General features: G+C 39.9%; 3 protein-coding genes across 10 annotated transcripts; all 3 read right to left on the reverse strand.

Moving 5' to 3' along the window:
- Positions 1-108: 108 nt before the first annotated feature.
- On the reverse strand, positions 109-7,439 carry kcnn1b (potassium intermediate/small conductance calcium-activated channel, subfamily N, member 1b). Its single transcript, XM_061683632.1, has 9 exons — positions 6,332-7,439; positions 4,447-4,847; positions 4,266-4,361; positions 3,098-3,522; positions 2,859-3,000; positions 1,894-2,004; positions 1,683-1,810; positions 1,451-1,520; positions 109-691 (listed from the first exon to the last, which is right to left on the reverse strand). The coding sequence occupies exons 1-9, from the start codon at positions 7,437-7,439 to the stop codon at positions 407-409; spliced, it is 2,766 nt and encodes a 921-aa protein (XP_061539616.1). The 3' UTR covers positions 109-406.
- Positions 7,440-9,593: 2,154 nt separating this feature from the next.
- ccdc124 (coiled-coil domain containing 124) lies at positions 9,594-16,840 on the reverse strand. Its single transcript, XM_061683858.1, has 5 exons — positions 16,774-16,840; positions 16,154-16,331; positions 15,845-16,034; positions 15,638-15,743; positions 9,594-10,843 (listed from the first exon to the last, which is right to left on the reverse strand). Exons 2-5 carry the CDS (start codon positions 16,310-16,312, stop codon positions 10,639-10,641), a joined length of 660 nt encoding a protein of 219 aa, XP_061539842.1. The 5' UTR covers positions 16,313-16,331; positions 16,774-16,840; the 3' UTR covers positions 9,594-10,638.
- A 1,305-nt stretch (positions 16,841-18,145) lies between these two features.
- Positions 18,146-27,118, reverse strand: cluap1 (clusterin associated protein 1). Of its 8 annotated transcripts, none has more exons than XM_061684507.1 (14): positions 27,078-27,118; positions 26,616-26,675; positions 26,387-26,498; positions 25,439-25,523; positions 25,159-25,338; positions 24,492-24,587; positions 24,190-24,273; positions 23,964-24,097; positions 23,402-23,543; positions 20,089-20,161; positions 19,809-19,946; positions 19,450-19,499; positions 19,291-19,335; positions 18,146-18,414 (listed from the first exon to the last, which is right to left on the reverse strand). In XM_061684507.1, exons 2-14 carry the CDS (start codon positions 26,635-26,637, stop codon positions 18,238-18,240), a joined length of 1,338 nt encoding a protein of 445 aa, XP_061540491.1. In that variant the 5' UTR covers positions 26,638-26,675; positions 27,078-27,118; the 3' UTR covers positions 18,146-18,237. The 8 variants fall into 8 exon arrangements, with proteins under 8 accessions (XP_061540491.1, XP_061540489.1, XP_061540492.1 ...); XM_061684505.1 differs by having other exon boundaries at positions 26,387-26,516; XM_061684508.1 differs by lacking the exon at positions 27,078-27,118 and adding an exon at positions 26,901-27,003.
- Between the last annotated feature and the right edge of the window lie 36 nt (positions 27,119-27,154).

A 27,154-nucleotide genomic window follows, 5' to 3' on the forward strand; every position in this document is an offset into this window, starting at 1 on the left:
TGACACACAAAACAACAAATGTTCCTAACAAATTAAATTAATATTGCAAAAACTACCCCTATTTTAGATAACAAAATCCTAGGTGAGTCTTATGATAATAAAATTATGAACATTATTCTTTTGTTCACTGAGAAATGTATAAGAAGATTACTTTTCAAAGGCGTTATATTCATTTATGTTAAGCACTGCATGTATGCAGGGTAATGGAAGTACAAATTTCTCATCTTGGACTTCTGGTAAAAAAGGAATAAATGCACATTTAAATAACCTTTTGTCAATTTACAGGTTCTGGATTTAGGATGATTGGGAAACTTGAAGGTGTAACTGGGACTCAAAAGAGGTCGAAATGCGTATCCTCTTGTAAAGTTCTCTGAATTAAGTAGTCCTTCTGCATGTTTTAGGTCAATCAGCCGTATGGCGTCTGTGATGAGGTGGGGCCTTGACAGAGCGGTCTGGCGGGAACAGAGCAGCACTCAGAGCTCAGGGAGGACGACAGGGAATGGACATGGCAGGCCAAGTCATCGAGAAAATCTTTTTGTATCTTTGTTATTGCTTGCGAGAGCACGTCAGGCAGCGAGTGCACGTTGAGAAGCATCAAGTCCAGTTTGTCCTCAAGGGCCACAATCCTCTTGTCCAGCTCCTCACTTCGATGCTGCAGGTCCGACACCAGATCATACATCATGTTCTGAGTCTGGAAAGCATGGAAAATATGTGGCAACTTAACCCTTTAATGGCCAAGAAGCCACACTGGAAAACTTACAGCAGCTTTCAAGGGGACATATTATGGAAAAATGACTTTTTATTGTTTGTATACAAACACATCAGTTAAACTGCCAGAGGTGTCTTAGTGCTAGCCCCATTCATTTGCAGTCAGTGGGCAGATGTGTGAAACACTACATCAAAGTCAAAATGTAAGCGGAGTAGCACTGAGGTTTATTGGATGCACAGATTCACATTAGCTAACAGCAATAGCTTCTGATAATAAGCGGCACTTACTTGATTGCTTGGTGAAGTTGTCCACGCCACAGGGGTGTGGGAGCATTTGTGTTTGGCGAAGTGTCTGCTGCCACATACTGTACACAGGTCCGTACAGTAATCGACAGTGTAATTCAGTGGCTGGCTACGCAAGGGAAAATAGAATCTATGCTATCTTTGTCAGTTTGCCGTCATGGTAACCAAATCCGTACTCGTGCGGGTTGAGGGCAGGCTCACTTGCATGACTGAGGGCCACCCTCTCAAACATCTTGATTTTAGCAAGACAATAAATAGGATGTGTGTAGTTTGTGATGTCATGCTTTATCCTTGAGGTATTTTGACCAAAGTATGTGGCAGATAAGACACCTGGGCACTGTTTTAAACTGTAAAAAACAAACAAAACAAAAAAAAAACATAGTATGTTCCCTTTAAATGTTTGAAGAAAGTAAAATAGTTATATTTTTGGTGTGAGTACCTTTGCAAGGTCAGCAATGGTGTTGGCCTGGTCAGTTAGTTTCCTTTGTTCCATTTTAACTTTTCGCAGTCTTCAACAGGAAAAATAACATGCATATATTTTATTCTACTTGAATTAATGTTATATATAGTGTAAACACTTGTAAACATACAATTTCATTAATTAGTTTGGTATACACACACACATTACTTGGACCTAACCTTAGAATCTATGATGTAACAAGTTTACCCACTGGTGGATAGCTTGCAGGAATTTACGCTGATGGTGGCGGACTGTTGTGCGATCAACTTTCTTCACCAGCTTGGTGTGTTTGTAAATCAGCCATGTCTCTCTCAACACATTGGCTGCTGTGTTTTTTACCTAAGGGTAAAACATGACTTGAATTTGTTGTTTTTAAGATATTTATAGGTGATTTTTGCGTCGTGAGATAAAATACAGCAGACCTTTTTATAGAGCTGAGTATCCATCATGAAGTTATGTACGTGCTTCTCAGCTCTGGTGAGTTCTGACTTCCTTGCAACCACAGCGACCACCAAAGCTGTACAGCCTGCTCCCTGAGGACAGGAGCAGTGGGTAATTACACTGTGACTCACTGTTCACTGTAGAGATGCAAATATATTTCCTCAGTTCATTGTGGGGAAAATAAATGATCTAATAATTGTATTTCATCCCTGCGATTGACTGGCGACCAGGTCAGGGTGTACCCCGCCTCTCGCCCAAAGATAGCTGGGATAGGCTCCACAACGCCCGTGACCCTAATAAGGCTAAGCGGTACAGAAAATGAATGAATTGTATTTCATTTGGAATATATTTTATGATTGAATCAGTCAGAAAGTTCTGAGTTCTATTTCAGTTATTGCTGCCTGGAGTTGTGCCATAGGGGAGGTCTATATTGATGAAGTTCAACTTCCCATAGCTGCTGTCTTTTGGTTTTCCTTTAGAGCAGAAAATTAGACTACCATAAAATGTGGTCGATTGAGCAGACCATTATATAAGCCACACCCACTTCATTTAAAAAAATAAAATAAAATTCCCCCACATATTAGCATAGCACGGGTATATAAGCAGCATTTACTATACAGCAGGGGTTACCAACCTTTCTGAAACTGACACCAACTTCTTGGGTACTGATTAATGCGAAGGGCTACCAGTTTGATGCACACAACTGAAATAGCAAATTTGCGCAAAATATTTTGAGGAAAATCAACTCATAATCATCCCATAGCTTGTCTCCACGAATGCTATGGTTTGTTCACATGCACAAAAGTGAGTTACACTGATGCAGGTGAGGTATGATTTATACCAAAAAAAAAAAAAAAAAGCAACAAAAGCAGATCCATCTCACTTGTTTAAGTGGTATATTTTGGGAATGTTGGGAATTCTATTGAACGATCGTCATGAATATTACCATGATTCCTGTTAAGAGGCACACTCCTTTTCCGCAGTAAGTGTGAGGCACCATGTCACCATAGCCAATGGACAGGAAGGTAATGGAGATCAGCCACATTGCTCCCAGAAAGGTGCTGGTCACCTCCTGTGCATCGTGATACCTTTCGGAAAATAACACCTTATAAGTACAGCACTGAATATAGTACCATGTACATTGTGTAAGGAAGTAAGTTGGAAATAGGGGTTCATTGATGATACCTCTCACATATGCGCACAGTCCATGCTGCGATGATCCAACAGGATACGCTGAACACCAGTAGAACAGTACCAGGGCAGATGGTCATCAGAGTCTTCATGACAAAACGAGTGTCAAAGCTGATCTTGTTGAGCGCCCCGATGCTACGAGACGAAGCGTCTGTGAAGAGTTTGCTGTGGAGTAGCATGACCCGGCCAATCAGGTAGAGGCGCAGAAACATGGGGACGGACAGGATGATGTCGACATCCGCATCCGCATCCGCTACCAATGTGGTGTAGTTGAAGGCCAGTCGAGCGGTCCAGCTAAACACATATTGGCCCGGGATGGGATGGATGGCACACACGAGGAGCTCCAACATAATGAAGAGAACCCGCTCAAAGGTCATGGCGATCCTCCAGTCATCTGCACCATTGTCCACCATGAAGAGCTGAAGAAAAGAAGTGACACTTTTACTAATGTACTTATGTCTCCCAGGTCCCAAAGTAGCAGTCAGTAATTTATGCTGCACTGTAAAATTATTGGTGAGTTTGGGGGGGGGTTAAGTTGTTTTACTGCACAATATACTTTTTAGTGTTTTAACACAATCATTTGGGATTCAATGTAAAAATGCTATTACAACTGCAATAGGATTTTAGCTTTTTAAATTCTTTTTTTTTTTTTTATTCAACACATTTATTGGCCACTTGGTGCTCAGTACAGTTCATATGGCACAATTGCCTTAATGACCAATGAAAAAACACCCACTTGGGTTTTTGGAACAGTAGTTCAGACAGAATTACTCCAAAACAGCACTGCAGCAATTAAGTTAATCCATATATATAGAATACATTAATTTGACAATTGAATTCTGACTGTTAAATTTCAAATAATGTCCACATTACATTGAAAGAGAGAAAAACAGCACCATTTTGTGGCACGCTGCATCTAATGAAAAGTTGTCACAGTAACTTTTTAGATGTGGTTTGCTAGATCCAGCCATTCATTTTCTATAATGCTGGTCCTCAGGTGAACTGGAGCCCATCCCAGCTGACTTTGCACTAGAGGCAGGGTACAATATATATATATATATATATATATATATATATATAATTTGAAGATATGTCAACTTGTGTGTCTTTGAAAAAAACAACAACCACGAATCACTTCTCAAATCAAATGGAATCTACTTACCTGGATTTCCCTTGCATGATACATGAGAATAAGACCAAGTAAAATAGCAGTAGAAACACTGATAAGGCCTTTTAGTACATATGAATATATGGACTCCTGTAAAAAGAGGACAAATACATTCACACAATAAGTGTAGTTTACACTAAATGTTACATAGATTACTTTTTTTTCCCCAAAATACCTTGCTGTAAAATCCTCCCGACAACTCAGTCTCAATCACCATGACAACAATGCCAAACATCCCACAGACTAAAGCATAGTCACTCAGCTGTTTACGCTTCCCAAAAAGAGCTCTGCGCTGACCCAGTCGGAAGCTGATGTCCTTTTTCTGCGGTACGCTACCTTCCTCCCTGGTGGTGTTGTCACAATAGGCCTTACTTGAATCCTCTCTGATGACTTTGGAGAAGGCATCCTCCAAGAGAGTGCTGTGAAGAAGCTGCTGGCTTGACTGGAGTTCTGTCAAACTGGATCTCATCGTGTCATGGCTGGCCAGTGATCCCACAGCATCACCGTTGCCAAGGACACCACTTCCTGTGACTTTGGAGGGAGCAGCATGTTTTGGAGGAGAGAGTTTGGATCCACTGAGATGCTGAGCATTTATCTGCAAAAGAAAGGACAGTTTTTATATGTATATATATATATATACTGTGTGTGTGTGTCGAGAGAGAGCAAGAGACCCTCTCCAACACAACCAGTTCAATTTTTGGTTCGATGGTTAGCATCACATTTTTCCATCACTCGTACCCCAGCCCGCCCACACATAAACCTGAATTAACGTATCATGTACCTATATTTTTCTAGAGCATTTTTGGTTCAAGTCTTTCAGCTTTTAGGCCATTTGGCTTTAGATCTTCAAAATAGCAACCCTACAGAATATTACAATACTTTCTAATGAATATTAATAGACCTTTCAACAGCTCTATATTTTTTATTATGATCCTTCATTTTCCTCTCTGATAGTCTAGAACAGATGGGCAAACTTTTGAGCTTAAGGGCCAATTTTCTTTCAAATGGACAGCGAGGCAGGTCGTTCAGTAGATGAGATGAAACATTTTCAATCAAACTAAAACGTTTATTTAAAATGATATATTTGAAGTTCTTTAGAATTTATTTCTTATAATCTAGTTACGATTAATTAACCAAATATTTAATAAAATACATTGAAATGCTAAATGTCGATCTGAAATTGCTAATATTACTAATATTTTAATTTCATTATTTATGCCCATCCATTCTCTACACGGCTTTTCCTGTTCAGGATCGCAGAGTGCTGGCGCCTATCCCAGTTAATTTCAGGTGAAAGGCAGACTACAGTCGCAGGGCAGACATAACAGGGCACATATAGAGACAGAAAACCATTCTGGCTCACATTCACATTGTCACTGAGTGGGAACTGAACCTATTCCGCCTGCATCAATGTCAGGTGAATGTACCACTACACCTCATTATTTAACCAATTGTTTAGTTAGATCAATTCATCTTAAAAAAATATTTTAAGAATGGCTAACCTAATGCAACAAATATTACAGACTTACTCTTGACAATGTAAATGTGGACTAAAGAATGGAGCTGGCTAAAGCATTACATCTAGTTCAAGGGTCACGAACATGGAGCGCGTGGGCACAAGTTAGCCCCAAAGGACTACATGAGTAGCGTGCGGTCCTGTTCTAAAAATACTCGCTCACCAGTGATGGGACATTGTAATTTCTTAGGAACATCATAGAAGTGATCATTTGAAAACATATACACTTACAGATATTTACAGAAATATAGTGTGGTACTGCATATTGATATTTATCTGTTTCTTATGTTGTTAAATCATTGTTGATAATTATTGTGAGAAGTCATTAACATGAACAGTGTCATCAGTATGAATATCATTCATTATTAATAATAACAACATATAATTAATGGTAATGTGAGCAAATTTATTTCCGAAGTATGTATCAAACTGCTAGCCCTTCCCTTTAATCAGTACCCAAGTAGCAGCTTCAAAAAGGTTGGTGACCCCTGAACTAGTTAAAAGAACAAGAATATACCGCATTTAGTTTATGCCATTGAATATAAATCGTGTACCTGACTAGATCTTGTTCTTGTTGCCTCCTCTACTAGGTCTTGATGGTCAAGTGAGCTATACTGACTGGTGGAAAAGGACTGAACACTGTGGTTAGTGGCTGGTGTAGAGGACCTCTTGACGCGGGCTGTCTTGGTCACATGGTTGGATGAGAGATGGCGACACTTGAGGATGTTGGGAGGATCTCTGCGGAGCTTCCAGGTTTCGCCACCGCTGACAGAGTAACGTGCATGTTGCTTTTCACGATCTTGAAACGTTTCTCTCCTGTGGGGCTCGTCACTCACGGCAGACTGAGAATGTTGGATAAGTTTCCCTTTTTTCTCAGGACATTTGTTGTCGTACAGAGGGATGTTGAAATTTGAATTGGTATCTTTGAAATGATTATAAGTTTGTTGTTGTTGTGAAAGAGTCTTTTGTGCTTGTTGGTTGCTGCACTGAGGCCTGAAACCACCATGTGAATGCTTATTTGCAGGTTTCAAGAAGTCCCTTTGGTTTGTTTCGTGTGGAAAAACATGGCAATGATCAGAAAGTTGGGTGCTTGGAGAGAAAAAGTGTGAGTGGGGTGAGGATGAAAGGCTTATTTTGTGCAAGAGACAACCTTGAAATGAAGTGTGATTTGACTGCGGTTGGAAGCTAGACGCTTCTGAATGTTGCGTCTGTGCATCAGGACAGGAACAAGCACATGTGTCATTGTGGTTGGGATATCCCATACCAGTGGCTGGTCTTTGGGATGAGGATGACTCCGCTCCTTCACCGCTAACTTGGCCACAAAGAAGCATCCAGTCTTGATTCCTTAGCTCTGATATGGTCATGTTTTCAGATTGCAGCTGTGACATCTGAGCAGAAACTTTTGGGGATGGAATGACTCCATTGGAAGTTTCGTGGGGCAGTGAAGGAGCACAACAGAGACTTGTATCCCGTGTCGGTGAAGTTACTTCCATGAGTGTTTCCGAGTATTGTCCGTGTTTCCCCTCAGAATTTTTGGCCTGGTGTGACAGGCCTCTTGAGGTGCAACCATCACGGTCATCATCGCAGAACGCTTGACCTGTTGTGTCGAGGCGCCGGGTTGCATTAGTGGGTTTAACCAGAATCAACCTCATGGTATCTCTGCACAGGCAATACACAATAACACAGTTGATATAAAAGAAAGGAACCATGTATTCAATTCTACTTTAAATCCATCACAACATGCAAACACAGTGTTGGTGACATGCTGGATCAATAGCTAGCTTGAGCCAGAGGAACTAAAATAATACCATGGCAAAAGTTTGATTGAAAGAGTCTTTTTTTTGAAATGACACAAAAAAAGTAGCAAAAGACTGATCTCATAGAGGTACACACACACGCTCACTATTTTCTTCTACATTTTTATTTAGGCCTGTGTAAGACAAGATTTTGCATCGCACCAATCTAAAGCTTCCTCATAACTTCTACAAACCTACAACCTTCTAGTTCACCAAAAAAATTACAACACTGGATAAGCTTGTATTCCAAAAAGTGTACACACAATTTTGTCCATGGAACCTTTGTCCAAATAATTTAAATAAATAATAATAATCTTAAATATAGTACCTAAGTTGGACTCTTCATTATCCTTAACGCAACCCCAAAAATAAAAAAATAAACACGCCATTTCTGGCAAAGCCACGCTTCATATCAGGTTAGAAAATATGAATACACTAAACTCACTGTGACCAAAAATTCTGAACAGGACATTATGATAATTCTGGATATTAAACCTTACCTTTCAAATTGTTCAACACAATTGCACTGTATGTGCAGTATGGTAGTTAATATTGTGCAAGAACTAGTTGACAAAAACATTTTAACAGTGGTGACATTAACTCCAACTCCGGGAGACAAATTCCTTGTGTGTTTTTTGGGCATACTTGGCAAATAAAGATGATTCTGATTCTGATTATCCATTACAAGTCCACATTTTAAGGAGTATTTATCTTTCGCCAAATGGTATTTCATTCAATTTGCTTGCTCAGCAGAGTGAAACGACCACTCAAAAGCAGTAGACTCCCTCTCTATTTTAATAACATTCTGTATGAATATTAATACAAAAGAGCAGTGAACTGCAAATAAATTGAAGTAGCAAATTATTTGCACTAAATCAGGTACCTACCTCTGAACAGTTTCACAGATTTAAAAAAATTAAATACCGGTATTGAATCATCAGTACAATCCCCGAAGACCAAACAGGGGAAAAAAAAAAAAAAAAAAAAAAAAAAAAGATCCTTACCGTTGGTGTTATTTTTGCTGCAGAGTAGTGGAGGGTTCACGCTTGGAAGTGCTCCAGAATCAAAGTGTTAAGAAGAGGTGAGGGAGTGAGTGCTTCCTCCAATGCTCACTTGATCAAGGTACTTTAAAGACAGTCTCCTTTGAAAGTAATGATTAGAATTCAGTGAGAAGAAAATAAAGGGGCAGCTGGCCTGGCAAAGGGTTACCATGCAAATGCATGGGAGTGGGAGGGAATGGCGACAGGTTAAGTAAGATGTAAAGAACAGTGTGCATCTGACTGGACAGACTGTGAATGTGTAAGATCACAAGTCCAATCTCAAAGACATCAGGTTTTCCACTGATCGGCAGAACCACCTTGCCTTCAAAGCAAAGTGGCAAATAAAAGATCAGTTACATTCGTCATTGATGCGCCACGGCTCAAAGGCCTTTAACGTAGTCTCTTATCTGCCCCGACACAAGCGTCAGGCTGGACAAAAGTGTCCATTATTAAATCAGGTTGTGAATTCATTAGACAGGTGAGACAAAGCCGTTTCACAATGAGCAAATGTTACCACGAAAGCAGTTATTTACACCCTGAGATAAATCCCAAACTACAACTGTAAAGGCACATGAAATGTTTTCATTTTGTTGGGTTGCTTCAGCACTCGCCATGGATCGTTTCACTCAAAAATACTTAAATTCATTTCAGACACCCAAATGATTGCATTACTTTCAAACTAATATAAGTGTCAGAATTATTATGGTTTAACAACTTTAGATGTCCTTTTTGATAACCAAATTTGAACAATACAAACACTCAAATTCAAAAAATGCTTTTCATTGAGAGTCATTTGGCATGAGGCAAAGCTACAAAGCCTGAAAGTCTGCAACCTCAGCAGCTTTGTGTAACTGTTGCAGTGTTGTAAAAACAAAACTCTAGTGTGACAGCAACACTCTAGCTGACCTAATACAAAACCCATTCAGAATGTTGTTTAGTAGAAATATTTTACATAATATATTTCCTTCAATGTTTGAAGGCAAGATGTTTCACTGCCCGATTACATCTCCCACTTAATGAGGAATCCATTAAATGATTGGTAAATAAACCATTCATACAGCAGAATTAGCTCAGATGTCATTCACTTTAATCTCAGGCCAAATAAGATCTTAAAATCACAACAACCTAATGGCCATACAGTCTGGTGGAGGAGCTGACGGATGCTCAATTGGTGATATTAAAGGGTGAACGACAATAACAGATGACTGAACTTAAGAACAATTTTCTGGCTAAAACGGAACATACTTTTGTAAATAATCACACAGGAACAAGATTACCATTTGTCCTCAACTTTACACTGAATGAAGAGATGATTACCGGATGTTCCACTTTAATAAGTTAGTGTGAAAGCATGTGAAATCCAACCTCTATTAAGTGTGTTAAAACAATGTCATGAGAATGTCATTTCACGTTAGTCTTGCATGATTAACTGAATTCTGCTTGTCGAAGCACCTTTCACCTTTCACACTGCCCATCAAAGTTGACTATTTCTCACCTTTTATACCCAGTGGAGGCATTAAAGTCAACCCGCAGGGTGTCCAGCTTCCTATTTCACATCAGAAGCGTAACAGAGGTGCAACATCGTGTGTGTGAAAGGGGATAGCGGGATGTCGGGACCAGAGAATGACACCCGAGAATCATTTCCTCCGCCCTACTGCAATAGTCTCTGTTCGACAAGCATTTTATACATCACACCAGATCTGGGCACTGACGTCGCTATGCATCTAATTATATGTACGCGGGAAGCTGCATCAATTGTCAGTAATGTTACGCTTAGGTGAGTTCTGAACGGAAGGCACAGGTGAATAAATACCGGCTCTACCTTTAGGCATCTGACACATCCAAATTATGGAAAGGCAGCATGAAAGGGGGTAAAGTGTGAGGGCGAAAAAAGATGTTCCCTAAAGAAACACAAAATTTTTGGATGAATGAAGTTGATTTTGCACTAAATGTTTCCAAGGTGCATAAGACAGTTTCCAATGGGGGTTAAGCGCTGATAGGAAACATCAGTGCCTTCACTTTGAGTTGTACTCTGCAAATTTTTGATTGAGGGGGTTCTCGGGAGACTTCATCCACTCCTTCTTCAGCTGCTGTTTTAGCTGAGACAATCTCATGTTGGGGTTTTCCATCTTCAAGCGAGGCATGTTGGCCTCCTCATAAGAAGTGAAAGCGGCTTTCATCCGCCGCTCCGGGTGACGGTCCAGGTCCTCAGGCGCAATGCTGAAAGACAGGTGCGTTGGCAACATGAAACATGCTTTTACTTCAAGTCTTAAGCGGGGTATACACAGATAACCGAGGCCAAATTAGACCCATATTCACTTCTTATAATCAAAATCAGCAAAGGACTGATTAGCAAATGTCTGTAAAAAAAATATCCTGAAAGATTAAATTTGCGGTGTGGATTGTAAAAATAATTTTTGTTCCCTCCCCCAACTGTCGATCGACTCGGAAATATTTGAGACTGACAATCGTAAATGGTAAACCTGTTCAATATTTCCGATTGCAAATTCTAGTGTGTGTGGTCATCACCAACCGAGCCAAGGACTTGTGTGATTGTGACGTGAAACGGAACGATAGCAAATTAGGAAGCGACCTGCCGAACAGAAAAAGAGGAATAACTACAGTGGAACCTCGATAAAACAGACCTTGATATAATGGACATCGGATAAAACAGACCGTCGGGACTGAACAATTTGTCCAAAAATAGTTTTCATTTGTCATTTAAAATGCCGTTGACAAAGTCTGTTCGTTCCAGAATTGGCCTCTGTTGTTTACTGTTGAGGCAGTTCTACACAGCGGTCATCGAATCAGTCCTGTGTTCTTCCATCATCTTTTTCCACAATTGTCAAAAATAATAACAATAATAATAATAATTGTACCGGCATTACCAAATTCCTAGCAACCTTTTATTGCTCAGTGACTGTTTTTCTCAATGCCTTTATGTCTCAAAAGTATTCTCTGTCAATTGAGTGTCTGTTGTCGAACTAGAGCGGCTCCAATTACCTGAGATGAATTCCTTGTGTGTTTTTGACATACTTAGCAAAATAAAGATGATTCTGATTCTGTGGTGCAATACAGGCAGAGAATGGGACTGGTCTATTTCCAGGTCACAGATATACAACCCCAATTCCAATTAATTTGGTACATTGCGTTAAACATGAATAAAAAACAGAATACAATGATTTGCAAATCACATTGTGCATGGCTGCAACACGTTCCAGAAAAGCTGGGACAGGGTCATGTTTACCACTGCGTTACATCACCTTTTCTTTTAACATTTAATAAACGTTTGGGAACTGAGGACACTAATTGTTGAAGCTTTGTAGGTGGAATTCTTTCCCATTCTTGCTTGATGTACAGCTTCAGCTGTTCAACAGTCCGGGGTCTCCGTTGTCTTATTTTACGCTTTATAATGCGCCACACATTTTCAATGGGAGATAGGTCTGGACTGCAGGCAGGCCAGTCTAGTACCCGCACTCTTTTACTACGAAGCCACACTGTTGTAACGTGCAGAATGTGGTTTGGCATTGTCTTGCTGAAATAAGCAGGCCCGTACATGAAAAAGACGTTGCTTGGATGGCAGCATATGTTTCTCCAAAACCTGTATGTACCTTTCAGCATTAATGGTGCCTGCACAGATTTGTAATGCCATTGCCACTAACACAGCCCCATACCATCACAGATGTTGGCTTTTGAACTTTGCGTCCATAACGGTCCGGATGATTATTTTCCTCTTTGGCCCGGAGGACACGACGTCCACAATTTCCAAAAACAATTTGAAATGTGGACTCGTCGGACCACAGAACACTTTTCCACTTTGCATCAGTCCATCTTAGATGAGCTCGGCCCAGAGAAGCCGGCGGCATTTCTGGTTGTTGTTGATAAATTGCTTTTGCTTTGCATAGTAGAGTTTCAAGTTGCACTTACGGATGTAGCGCCGAACTGTATTTACTGACATTGGTTTTCTGAAGTGTTCCTGAGCCCATGTGGTGATATCCTTTACACATTGATGTCGGCTTTTGATGCAGTGCCACCTGAGGGATCGAAGGTCACAGGCATTCAATGTTGGTTTTTGGCCTTGCCGCTTACATGCAGTGATTTTTCCAGATTCTCTGAACCTTTTGATGATATTATGGACCGTAGATGATGAAATCCCTAAATTCCTTGCAATTGTACGTTGATGAACATTGTCCTTAAACTGTTCGACTATTTTCTCACGCACTTGTTCACAAAGAGGTGAACCCCGCCTTTGCTTGTGAATGACTGAGCAATTCATGGAAGGTCCTTTTATACCCAATTATGGCACCCACCTGTTCCCAATTAGCCTGTTCACCTGTGGGATGTTCCAAACAGGTGTTTGATGAGTATTCCTCAACTTTCTCAGTCGTTTTTGCCACATGTCCCAGCTTTTTTGGAACGTGTTGCAGCCATAAAATTCTAAGTTAATGATTATTTGCTAAAAACAATCAAGTTTATCAGGTTGAACATTAAATATCTTGTCTGTTGTGTATTCAATTAAATATAGGTTGAACATGATTTACAAATCATTGTATTCTGTTTTTATTTATGTTTAACACAACGTCCCAACTTCATTGGAATTGGGGTTGTACAATATGACTAGGGTTGGGTATCGAGAATCAAGAACACATTGGAACCGGGACTAACGTTCTGGTTCTCCCCGAATCGTTCTAATTTAAAAATTTCGGTTCCAAGTTTTGATGTCTTGTGCGCCGGCCCCAAAGAAGAAGTGGCGAAAACCAACGAAGAAGAACATGCACGAAGACTTGCTTGTGCCCTAAGGCGGCGGTGGCGAACAACAGTGTGTCTTAACTTTGTTAAAATTAATGACCAGTCGCTTCAGTGCAACACTTGGAATAAGATTATATTGTGCAAAGGAGGCTTTCATGATGTGTAGCGTCTGACGCGCTCCGAGCCTCAGTCTACACTGCGCGGAGCTTCAGTGAAGTCAACTTCAGTCAATTGAGTGAGTGAAACAATAAAATACGTCTATGCCAACATTGAGACAGCTAACAATGTAAACGGTCGGTTGCACTTTTGCACTGATTGTTTTTAGCGTTTATTTTAGTCTTCAAACCAATACAAGAGCCAATGACAGAACACCAAAAAATTAACATTTAGCTAAAACTTCACCATAGCAACTTTACATCACAATTAATTGGGACAAAATTCACAAACATTGTCTCACAGTATCGCAAACACTAACCTTGTGCCTCATCTGTGGAAAGCAATACAAATTTTATAGCATTTGGTTCCATGATCCATCCATTACAAAAAGAAAACATCACCGGTGTCGTGTGACGTTTCCTTTTGTGCCAAAATGCTGAGTTCTGGTGCCTACCCTTCAAAATAAAAGGCTACAATCTTAAAACAGGAAGTCAAATTAAAACTTGGAATCGAGAATTGTATGGAACTGGAATCGGGACTGGAATCGCTCAAATTCAAACGATGCCCAACCCTAAATATGTCTAGATCTAATTTCATAAGACGTGCCTCCCGTGCCTACGTGGTGGCCATGTTGAATGTGGGGCATTGACGTGGCGGCCACGTGATGATGGTTATATCTATTGTGCATAGAGCGCAGGAGGAGAGCAGCATGGCTGCGGTGTTAACTTTGAGGAATACAAAACAAGTCTCTGGAGTCTGGAACATGCTATTTTTGGTAAAGTAACAGCTTTTTTTTGTCAAGCTCTTCCATTTGGAACTAGGAAGGAAACAAATTTCTCGCAGCTCAAGAAAGCGACTTGGCTATGATGAGTAATGTATGTCAACAATGTCACCATGACCAAGCACACCGGCTTGGTAAGTTTGGATAAAATGTTAAACTTTAAAACATTATCAAGCTTTTTTTTTTTTTTTTAACATCTATTTCCAATAACTTGGTACCGTACTGGGAATTTTAGGCCACGAAAAAAACAACAATTTTGTATTGTACAGTAATATGGGTGCATATGGCCTGAAAAAAAAAAAAATTTTTTTATAAAAAGCTTACATAAGTTCCACTGTAGTTGTGTTAAGTGTTTGTACGCGTCTCATTTAGGTCATTCACCAGAATAAAAATGAAAGTTTATAACCACAATCCTATCATCTTATTAGCTAACTGTTAGCCTGTTTTTTATATTCTGCTTATTATTATTGTCTTCTTCTACTATTACACTTAGTATTTTTCAGCAGTCTTGATTCCTTGTGCCAACGTGCTACATCTCACGTTAGTCTTGGAACTACGCCAGACATCAGGTATGCGGGAAGAGAGAGATGATTATCAGTGACGATATTATTGTGTGTGTGCCGTTCATTGTTAAGCCACACACTATAAGAGCAGTAAAAACACACAATGCTAATATTTTTCCACGTTCTGTGTGGGGACTTTTATGTTAAAAATCATTCAGTGGGTACCTGGCTTCAAGTGCGTTCAGGCTAGCACCCTTTGGTCCACTTTTATCAAACTGTAATTTGTTTCCCTGCTGAGTGCTTTTTCTGGGGGAAAGATGAGACTCAAAAATCAAGCAAATCTTGGGGCGTGTTTATGTCTGTCTATTTGTTGGAGGTAGAATAACTGAGTCTTTGGAACTGACGGAAGTACGGCATTGTATGTGGGAGATATGTGGTGTCATAAGGCACCTCTTCTGTTCAGAGATGGTCTTTTCACCTTCAGACAACCAGAACAGTCCAGTGGCGATCGATTCAGTGCCGTGTAAATTAAGTCACCAGGATGAATGAGAATATTCACAAGCATACTTCAACAACCTTCCTGTTTATATCCTTGCTCCCGCTACTGACCAATATGACAAGAAAGCAATGTCACATGGTTTGTTGAAAGGCATTTTGGTTTGCTAGGAGTTTTTACTTTGTGAAAATAAACCAAACCGGGGAAAAGAGACAACATTTTACAATCCCATCAACTGTTATGTGACGGAGAAAGCAAAGTATTGGTATGAAAGAACTCTAAAAGGATGCTGCCATTAATATTTCTGTGTGTATCAAAACAACTGTTACCTGAGCACAGCAATGGCCTCTTCTACTGTTCTAGCTTCCACTGTTCCTTCCTCCTTAATAATTCTATTTACGTTTTCCTCCAGTGGAATCTCCAGATGGCTCTTGTCTGTGACATGGGATTTGTCATTTCAAGATGTAAGGTTGAGGAAGATTGAATAGTTTGATCCCAAAAAATGTCTTTCCATGAACACGCACACACCGTATTACCTTTTGGCTTGATGTGCTGAGGCTGTGGGACATTTTGCATAACCTCCTCTATCTGGGCTCGAGTCACCTTTCCACCGCTTCCACCCTCTTTTTGGGCTTTGCCTTTTATTCTGGCATTCTCCTCATCCAGGAGTCTCTGGGATTCCTTTTTCCTCTCCAATAGCTCCACCCTCTTCTTCTCCTTATCATCCTACAAAGGCCGAAAATAGTTTCAGACTTTCACATCTTCTGATTTTTGCAGAACAGTTGAACACAAGCCATGAAATGTGGATAGAATGTTTTACACATCAGATTAGGATCAGTACCTACCTTTCTCTGCTCTTTTTTGAGTACATGTTTGTCAGTTTCCTGCCACAGGGCATCATCCTCTTCCTGCTTCTTGCGCGCATCTGCCACTGCCTTGGCCTCAGCCTTGCGGGCTCTGGCTGTAGCCGCCTTGGAGTTCTCACCCTGGAACTTCTTCGGCATCCCAGCAGCCGTTGTTCAGCTGGCATGAAATGAGACACCACCATGATCAAAAAATTATTTTCTTTATTAAAAAAAAATAAAAATCGAATGTAAATTGCGCAATTATAGCGTACATTTGTTTATATATTTCTTCATGTAATAGCATTTCCTGTATTTTGAAGTTGTTCAACGTTAGTAATAGTAACCGGTTAAAATGAGAAAAAGGTAATGGGAAGTCCCTCGTTATATTATGATAAAACAACAACGGACTGTTTTTCTCAAATTCTAGCCCAGCAAAAAGACAGACAGACTTATTGATATGATTTCAAATCATTCAAAGGGCAGCAGTTCTGTTTGTCAGTGTATATAGATATAAAGCTAGTGCTAGCGGATGTTAGCTGAATTAACCTGTCACACTTGTTTATTAACTTGTCACTCTCCGTTCGAATGAATATAATGTAAGAAGAACTATTGCATCATACCAATATCAGACGAAATTCAGATCGTAACTAGACGACAGCCACCTCCTCTCGACGCACACTGATGACGTACTGGATACAACTGGTCCTACTTTTTTAACGTCGGTTCTCGTCACCGAAAAGATAAATAACGATATCTATGCCAGTCACTAAATAATTTTATTGTTTTCAGTTCGCATAAACTGTAAATTCTTTCTCCAAAAATATTTTCTCGAATGTAAAGGCAATCGCAAAGCCTCATGATTAACTAACTGAAAGAACGCCTTTCATTTTCATTGCATCTGATAAGAAAGGTTTATTCGTATGGTAATAACGTATTTTAATTATTTATAAGGCTAGACCAAATGTTGTGTTTACTTCTTCTGTTTGGTTTGTAGTAGAGAGGAGTACTGCAGCCATCTGACAAAGAACAGAAAGAGTGGGGGGTGTCATCACAACAGCAAAATGCAGCAACAAACCTAACCTGTGGTCATTACTATGACGGCGACTGTGCAAGACTTAGTGGACAATTTCCGGTCAATAATGCGAGTACATTAATGTTTGACTTGGCAACAAACACGGCGACGTCTATGTCAAAGAAAAATACGTCACAAAGACTTTTTGATGTACGATGATCACACACTAATATTAAACCTCATGTCCCTCAGACCTTTCCCACTGAAAACAACAAATCAAGGTTTGTTTCTGTCTTATGAAGATAAAATATTATTGTAAAGGTATTCATGGAGGGCTATACCTTATAAATACATCACAGTTTATCATTGCAATCGTCAGATCAGATGCAAATACACATTGTTGCCAAAAGTATTCGCTCACATATGATTTTAAGTGTTATCTCATTCAAAATCCATATGGTGTAATATGATGTTGGTCTACCCTTCGCAGCTGTAACAGCTTCAGCTTTTGTGGTAAGGCTTTCTTACTTCAATATTGATATAGTGTTGCTGTGATGCCATGAAATGATTTCGAGTCCATGAGCAATCAAGTAGCTGGGATATGTGCCAGGTCACCCGCTCCTCTAATGACAGGTGGTATAGAAAATGGATGAAAGTAGCACTCATCAAAGGGACAGCCAAGATTCGATGTTTTGGAGACAAAGTTAGAGAGAGCAGACTTCGATGGTTTGGACACGTCTAGAGGAGAGAGTCAGTATATTGGTAGAAGCATGAGGAGGATGGAGCTGCCAGGCAAGAGAGTGAGAGGAAGACCAAAGAGAAGGTTGATGGATGTCATGAGGGAAGACATGATGGCAGTTGGTGTTCGAGAGGAGGGTGCAGGAGATAGGCTTACATGTAAAAGGATGACGCGCTGTGGCAACCCCTAAAGGGACAAGCCGAAAAGAAAAGAAGAAGAAACTTGAGTTTAGGGAACAGAGGACCAAACTATTTATATTTTATTAAGAAAATGAACAAATGACAAGGGCTATTGTACATTGATGCTCTGTGCTCCCACGATCAATTCTGGTATTCAGAAGTCGTTGTCGCTCTCATCAAAAAGAGGGGGCCTTGTGCGTCCCTTGGAGATGTGCGTTGCCCTGGACACATGGTCCTCCAAACTGTCATCTAATTCTTTGCTCTCGTCCTCGCCTTCTTCCTCTTCATCATCATCGTCGTCGTCGTCCGCCTCGATTTCACTGTCCTCCGACTAAAATAGAAAAAAGACAGAAAAGACATAACAAAAGCTCCACTTGGTAGTCATTATTATATCTTTAAAGGAAACAAACACTAAATTACTACAGAAAGTACTATTATTAGCAACGTGCCAAGATTTCCCAAAAATGAGTGTCAAAATGCAGAATGGAGTTGGAATTACCAGTTCAACCAGTGTACAATGCACCAAAAATGTTGAAAATCTGATGACTTGTGAAAAAATAATTTTGTGTCGGAAAAAAAGGGCAACTTTTTGTGTGACATCACCTATTGAAAATGGGATTTAAAAAAAGAAATCCTTCAAATTAGAGTAAAACAGTATTACTTGATTATTTCTCAACCTATCACCTGTACCTTTTGGTTTCGTCTACTAATTAAAAACCCCTTCATCGATTGGCTGATAATTTTCAGTTAAAAATATCCACCAATGAGGTACGGGCCGAAATTCCAAGGGGTTCTCCAAGTCGATGCGTCAAAATAGCTGACGTTTCAAACATCGTCACCTCTCCAAAAAACTCCACTGAAATCGTGCAAATTCAACATTATTTGTGCGTAGAGCAGTGTGGGCAGTAGAAGAGGTCATGTACTTTAATCATTGTTTTTTTTGTCAATTTATTTGTTATGGAGGATTTAGAGGCCTTTGAAGTGTTCATTCCATGTTATTTATTTTTAGAAAATTCCATAAAGATGGCGGCCACTTGTCACATTGCTACTATTATGGCTAAAGAGTCTTGTAAATACACTGGAACTAGACATGGAAATTAAACTGTATAATAATTTAAAAGGAACATCTCACATGGAAAATTTCAGGATGGATAATTTTAATACATAAAAAGAAAATCAGCCAGGCACCGGCCCTGCACAAACAAACCTGTCCTTCCAGTTGTTTTGGCCTCCGGGGAATGGCTAATGTGGGCTTTCAGTACACGTGAGTGCAAAGAGATGGATGGGTGAGATACAGGAAACAGTCTTTGTGAACAGAGATCGTAGATGTATGTATGGTAATCGACTTCATGAAAAATGCGTTTACCTCATCACTGTCACCACCCTGCATGTTCCCAATAAATCTTGTTCCTCTTCCTGGAAAGAAATATATATACACATCTTATTGGAAATAGCTGAGACATGTCCTGTATACTCACTGACTACCTCAACTTGCATCAGGTTTAAACCAATAATAACAATCAGATTAAAACCCGCAGCATATTCCAAATTGATGGAAAGAAATATATATACATATTATTGGTAATAGTTCAGACATGTCATGTATACTCGGTGACTACCTCAACTTGCATCAGGTTTAATCCAATAACAACAATCAGATTAAAACCCGCAGAATATTCCAAATTGAATCTACGCTCAAGAGATAAATGGCTGTATTTGACATACTGAACAAATCGTTTGTCTGTTTAGCAGCCATCAAGCCATTTCTCATGGGCCTTGGATTGGAGGGCCGAGACTCTTCCAAGTCACTGTCCAGATCACCTTCATCCTCAAGAACGTCGGTATCAGAGTCCACATCTTTCACTGTAACAGATTTCATAAAAATGAAGGCAATGTGGCACTTAACTGGCTGTCAACTCCATCGTACTTTAGTGGCTAGTTGGATGTCATTTAATTTAACATTGTTTTGAGATGTTATTAAAGCTTTGCTTTCTGTGTGACTCACATGAGCTCCTCATTAGAGCTCTATCGTCCTCCTTCAGATTTTGCTGCATCATCCTCAGAGTGTTTTCAGCTTCCTGAGAGGAAAACAAATGGACGAGTGAGAAAGGTGAGGCAGACAGACTTTTTAAATAGCAAGCATTCTAAACTATCCACCTATCTTGCTGTAGGAAAACATTAACTTGAAAAGTTGACTTACATCTTCCGACAACTTGTAAGAATATTTTTTTTTTATGACCACAGAACTTCTGCTGTTAGAATTTGTTGTTGCTGTTATGTCCAACTTGTCTGCTTCGCCGTTGGAATTGCAGAACCTGCAGCCTTGGCAGTCTGTGGTGCAGTAACTGTGTATATAACGAAACCTGAAAACTCCCTGATGGGAGTTTTTACTCTCTTTGACAGCCAACAAATGCTTATTCCCCTTCATGTGGCTTACCAGTGCCACTTCTCCCATGTTGGTTACATCGAAAGCTTTTGAGCAAAGTCGGCATTTCGCACGTCTGTGGTCAGGGTCTTTTTTCTAACCAAAGTTGAAACCTCTCAAAATGGCACTTTGCTGGCATTGCGTTCTTTGAAATCCACATTCAGAATACGCTTGAGTATGCCAGTGAACCCTCAACGTCGTGACCTGTTCCATTTTCTGTATCGCGGCGTACACCGCTCTAAGTGCGATGTTGCACTTGCGTGTCAATTTTAATTGTAATAATTTTAATTGTAATAATTTTAATTTTAATCAAATGTTACACCATTTTATTTAAGTTTTATGCATCTTAAATATTATCCACGCAACAGGGTGGGCGACTTGTTAGCACATCTACCTCACAGTTCTGAGGACCCGCGCTCACCCTGTGTGGAGTTTGCATGTTCTCCCCATGCCTGCATGGGTTTTCACTGGGCACTCCGGTTTCGCCCAAAAAACATGCATGGAACTGGAAAATGCATTTTCAATTTCCATAACCGTTCCAAGTTTTTCATGACCGTCCAAACCCTGAAAACCACTGTTGAGCAACAGAAGAAGAAAAACATTCAGGCTCATCTCAATTTTGCCGGAAGACATCTTGATAAACCCCCAACACTTTTGGGAATATACTCTGTGGTCTGACAAGACAAAAGTGTAACTTTTTGGAGGGTGTGTGTGTGTCCAATTACATCTGGCGTAAAAGTAAGACCACATTTCAGAAAAAGAACATCATAACAACAGTAAAATGTGGTGGTGGTGTGATGGTCTGGGGCTGTTTTGCCATTCCGGACCTGAAAGACTTGCAGTGAAAAATGGAACCATGAATTCTGCTGTCTTAACCAAAAATTTCTCTCTCTCTATATATATATATACATTATAATATATATATATATATATATATATATATATATTATAATATATATATATATATATATATATATACATTATAATATATATATATATATATATATATATATATATATATATATATATATATACACACACACACACACACACACACACACATACATACATGCCGGTTCTCCTGAAATTCGTTCAAATTAAAGAAAATTCAGTTTCCAGTTTCGATGCCTCCGGTCCGCCGACCACGAAAAAGAAAGTGGCGAAAACCAACAACGAAGCGGCGAAAACCAACGAACACGCACAAACATGTGCTTGTGCCCAACGGCAGCGACAAACAAAAGTGTTCACTATGTTCAAATAAATTACCACTCACTGCATGGCAATACTTGAATTAAGATTATATTGTGCAAAGTAAAGGAGGCTGACACGGTGGGTAGAAGTCTGATGCGCTCCCTCCTGCTCCGAGCCTCAGCCTACACCGCGCGGAACTTCAGTCAAGTCAATTGAGTGAGTGAAACAGTAAAATACATCTATATCTAACAAGACAATGACCCAAAACACACTGCCAACACAACAAAGAACTTCATCAGGGGGAAGAAGTAAAAGGTCTTAGACTGGCCAAGTCAATTACCAGACCTTAACCCAATAGAGCATGCATTTTACCGAATGAGGAGGAGACTGAAGGGAGAAACCCCCAAAAACAAACAAACGAACTGAAGGCTGCAGTTAAGGGCTTTCAAATGAAGAATGCAAGTCTGGTGAAGTCAATGGGTGGAAGGCTTGATGCAGTAATTGCAAGTAAGGGTTATGCCACCAATGTTATTCACTTTAAGTTAATTTAATGTCTGCTCCAATATATTTGCTCACTGAAAAGTGGGTGGGTTTAAACAAAAGGTGCCTTGTCCTGAGTTGTTTAACACATCTAGATGTAAAGAACATCAAATGAAAGATGGAATTCTGAACTTTTGTCTCATATTCATCTTTTGATTAGAAACCAAAATGTCTTCAGTACACAACAAAAACAAAGGAATTGGCCTTGCCGTTGCACTACTTTTCAAGAGGAATGTATCTACTTAATCTGGTATCAATAGCGGTGCATCCCTACTGTGTACTGTAAAAACTCATAAAGCGATTGCTTAAAAATCCACGATAGAGTGATGCCGTGAACTTTTGGAGGGGACTGTATCTATTGTCTACTATACATAGATAGAGCACAGAGGGCACCATGACTGCAGCGTTAACTCTGAAGAGTACAAAAGTCTTTGGAGACTGGAACATGCTATTTTTGGTACAGTACGTTTTTTGTCAAGCCCTTTGCCTTTGGCAACAGATTTGGAACTACGAAGCACAGACATTCTCCATGGCTCATGAAAGCGACTCGTCTCTGATGAGTTCTGTACGTTAACAATGTCACAATGACCAAGCACGTGGTAAGTTTGAGTAAAATGTGATAAATTTTACCATTTTCAAGCTTTTTTAATATTCACTTACAATAACTTCGAACTGTACTGGGCATTTTGGCCCATGAAAATAACCTACAAAACAATTTTTTACTTTACAGTAATATGGGTGCATGTCCCACTTCAATGTAACGGACATTCGGCTATATCGGACAACCCTCGCACCTATTAGTCCATTCTATCGAGGTCCGTCTGTACTTGACTCCTTTTGCATCTCAGAACATACCGACCTTCCTAAGAAGTTGTAGTTAAATTTTAGACCAACAGTCATGGACTGCTCAAAACCATGCTATGGATAATTTAGTAACGGGCCACACAGAAGAATAACAAAAAGGGTTTCATTCTTATTTAAAATGTTGAGTAGGTGGGGTCTTTTAGTCTGTGCATCTTTCCCATCAATCAGTGTAGATGGCCGTTAATATAAACTAAAAAATGTGGAAAAGGGAGAATACCAGGAGTCCTAATTAAATTGAAGGTTAATCACTCAATTTGCCTGGTGCCAAAACAGTGTACTGATAAATACAGTCACCCACCTCAAAACGCTCTTGCTCCAGCTGATGGTAATCTTCCAGCTGAGACTCCAGGAAACACAGGTTTTTTAACTTTGCCACATAGATCTCATACTGCTTCTGCAAGTCGTCTTCGATCTTCTCATATTCGTCCATGAACGCTGGTCTAACACAGAGTGAAGGAGAAATGTGTAAGAATCTCTTCCGTCCACATGGGCATGCAAACATTTCTTAACATAAAGGATGACTGTACGTCAAACTTTCATTTTCAGTATTACAATGGCACTGTTAAATAAACCACAGAGAGAACAAATTGGGAAATTCATTATAAAACGTCACAATGAAAAGGACATTTTAGCTTGCAGTTGCATCAATATAGATCAACAGAATTGCTTGGTTCCTTTTTCCTAGTCATCTCTAATATGTGTATGGCCACTACAACTGGAATTTGTACCCATATTTGTGTTCAACACCAATTAAAAAGACTGGCATATGCATTGACGCGCACACTATTCTGTCTCATTTACTCTCATTCTGGCATAGGAGTCTGCTGTCTGATTAACTTGTAGCAACAATGTCAACTGACCGCACACTTTGCAATGTCTGCAGTCTCTTCCGACTCCTTTCCAGTTCCTGTTTCTTCCTTTCTATCTTGGCATCCAGGCTGGCCTCATCAGAGACGATGTTGTTCAGCATTTCTTTGGTCTTCTCCACTGTTACCTTTATAACAAACAAAATAAATGTCAATTCATGACATGAACAATATTTTACTGAATGGCAGTAAAAAAGAAAACTAAAATCGCAATACTGACCATGGCCTCCCTGATGGCTTCTCTCAGGGCCTTTTCAGTCACATCAATTTCCAGAGGTCTTGCAATGGCCGCAGTTCTCTTTTCCTAAACGCAACGTGCACATTCTCAAAGAACAATATCGATCCATCCATCCATTTTCTGAGCCGCTTCTCCTCACTAGGCCGCGGGCGTGCTGGAGCCTATCCCAGCTATCATCGGGCAGGAGGCGGGGTACACCCTGAACTGGTTGCCAGCCAATCGCAGTCAAAAGACAATAGGGACTCAAAGTTGTTCAAAGATCCTGTGTGCTCGGTTCCACTCACCCTGAGTTCCACCTCCTTGCCCAGTAAATCATACAGAGATGCTCCTTTAGACGTGACTTCTGATGCTAGCTGCCGAGCTGCTTTGAGATCAGAAATCTAGAAGGAAGATACGGGGAGACTTAATAAAGTGACAACCACAGCAACAGAAGAGTACACACTTAACACAAATGTTAAAGATGAAAATGCACAAATACAAATTACAATTACAGCTGTATCAAAAATTATCAATTTTAATATGATCTGATCAGTTTTATTATTACTGTGGTTGTAGTTTTCAGGGGTGTGAAACTACATCCTACTGAGAGCTGTTTCTAATATACACAAAAATATAAACTGTAAACTATAATTATAAAGTATTGTACTACAAATAGTTCTTACAGTTTTGGTGGAAACATGGAAAATATTGCTCGAATTGAAAACACTGTTTTCAGTGCCTACGATATTGAGCACAAATGTACAATGATAACTGGCATTAGCAATATCATTTATAGGGGAAAAAATGGCAGTACTGAGAAACATGAGAAAGTAAGTATAAATTAAAACAACAGGAAAAAAATATGACAAGGGAGTCAAAAATATTGGCAAGTTACACTCGTTTATATACAAGTTCCATACACAAAATAATTCAATGATTTGTCACATCACCGCTACCATATAATCATCTTACCCGTGATCCAATGTCAAACTTAAAATTGCTGCTGTCCTCCTCCACTCTGTCCTCCAGACCCATCTGCTTGGTCTTCATTGCACTGTACAACACTGACGTGATCTTTAACATCTCTTTCACAGCGTAGCCATCAGCCTGGTAGAGGCGCTTAGTGTTTAGCTTGATGTGTGCTTTAGTTGCCTGCGACAAGGACAGACAAGAGAAGTGAGCAGGAGGTCCTACATTGCATTACAACTATAAGCTACTACATTGTGTATATGGTGGTAAGACAGCACATTACCATGAACTGAGCCACAGCCTTTATGAAGAATACTCTGTCTGACTCTGTGTCCACATCTGGAGGAATATCCATCTGAGGTTCATACCTACATATTACAATATGGGGCAAAATGACAGAATATTTCTTAAAGGGGGCATATAATGGCCGGCGCGGTGAGCGACTGGTTAGCACATCTGCCTCACACTTCTGGGGACGGGGGTTCAAATCACTGTGTGGAGTTTGCATGTTCTCCCCGTGCCTGGGTGGGCTTTCTCTGGGTCCTCTCACATCCCAAAAACATGCATGGTAGGTTGATTGAGGACTCTTAAATTGCCCGCAGGTGTGAATGTGAGTGTGAATGGTTGGTTGTTTCTACGTGCCCTGCGATTGGCTGGCGACCGGTTCAGGGTGTACCCTGCATCCAGCCCAAAGATAGCTGGGATAGGCTCCAGCAACTCACGACCCTAGTGAGGATAAGTGGTAAAGAAAATGGATGGATGGGTCCACAGTCGTCTGGCCCTCCGAGGGAAGTCATAACTGTGATGTGGCCCGTGACAAAAATTACCTTGACACCACTGCCATAGGGCCTGTTCTTAAAAAATAGTTTACCACTGATTGGACATTGTGATTTTCTAGGAAGGTTATAGAAGTGATGATTTGAAAATATAAACAAGTAGCAGAAATTTATAGAAATAAGGAGTTGCGTATTAATATTTATCTGTTTCCAAATTCCAACATGGTTAATTCATTAATAATAGTTATTTTGAAAAATAATTAACATGATCAGTATCTTCAGATAGATAAATATAATTTATTATTAATATCATTAAATGTCTTTTGAGCAAAACTGTTATTTCAATATTGTGTATCAAACTGGTAACCCCTAACCTAACCCAATTCCGTAAACAAGAAGTAACTCTGGGGGGATGGATGGGATCGGTGGACGGATACTTTAACCGAATGATGTACCTTTTAACGAGCCATATCATGATTTCTGCCACCAGATTGAAGTTGGGTGTTCTGAAGTTCTCCAAGGAAATCAAGCGAGGATAGCCCAAAGCTCTCATCATTTCTGTAAAATCTGTCGTTGGAAAGTTGTCTAGCATGAACAAAATGTGAGAACATTTGCACGAATACAAAACTATACCACGTTTCAATGCGTTGTGTGCCTATGTAGCAGAAGGTGTGGACAGCTTACTTCTCAGATCTCTGAAAGACATTGTGAGTCGTGTTGTCCTCGCTTGTTTGCGTCAGATACCTGCAAAAGCACAAGTAACAATTAATTTCTGCGCTATAATTCAAGCAGACGAGATTTAAAAATTTAAATACAAATAAACGGACAAAATGCTCAGCAGAGAACGCTTGGAATTCGAACGTGGCAACGTCACTTTTGTTTCCGCTTTAACTCTCGACCCACGCTAAAGATTTTTTTAATTGAGACGATTTTGTGTCTAAATCCATTTTTATTTTTAATGCACATTACCGCTTGAATTTTGAAGCATTTGTGCCTTGTACAGGCGAGGCTAATGGACCCTAACTGAAGGCGTATTCGACGCGTATGGCACAACCTACTGTGTGTAATTTAATAAATTATCTTTTCACGGTTAAAAAAATGACTAAATAGGTCATGTTCCTTGGTAACAGAGTCGCCATTGGTTACCTGCGGACGAGCCAGTCGTCCTGACGTCCTCAGAAATGTTCGACTACACGGAAGAGCCAATGCTACTCGTCCAATCA

The sequence above is a fragment of the Phycodurus eques genome, chromosome 8, assembly GCF_024500275.1.
Source record: "Phycodurus eques isolate BA_2022a chromosome 8, UOR_Pequ_1.1, whole genome shotgun sequence".
NCBI classification, from domain to species: domain Eukaryota; kingdom Metazoa; phylum Chordata; class Actinopteri; order Syngnathiformes; family Syngnathidae; genus Phycodurus; species Phycodurus eques.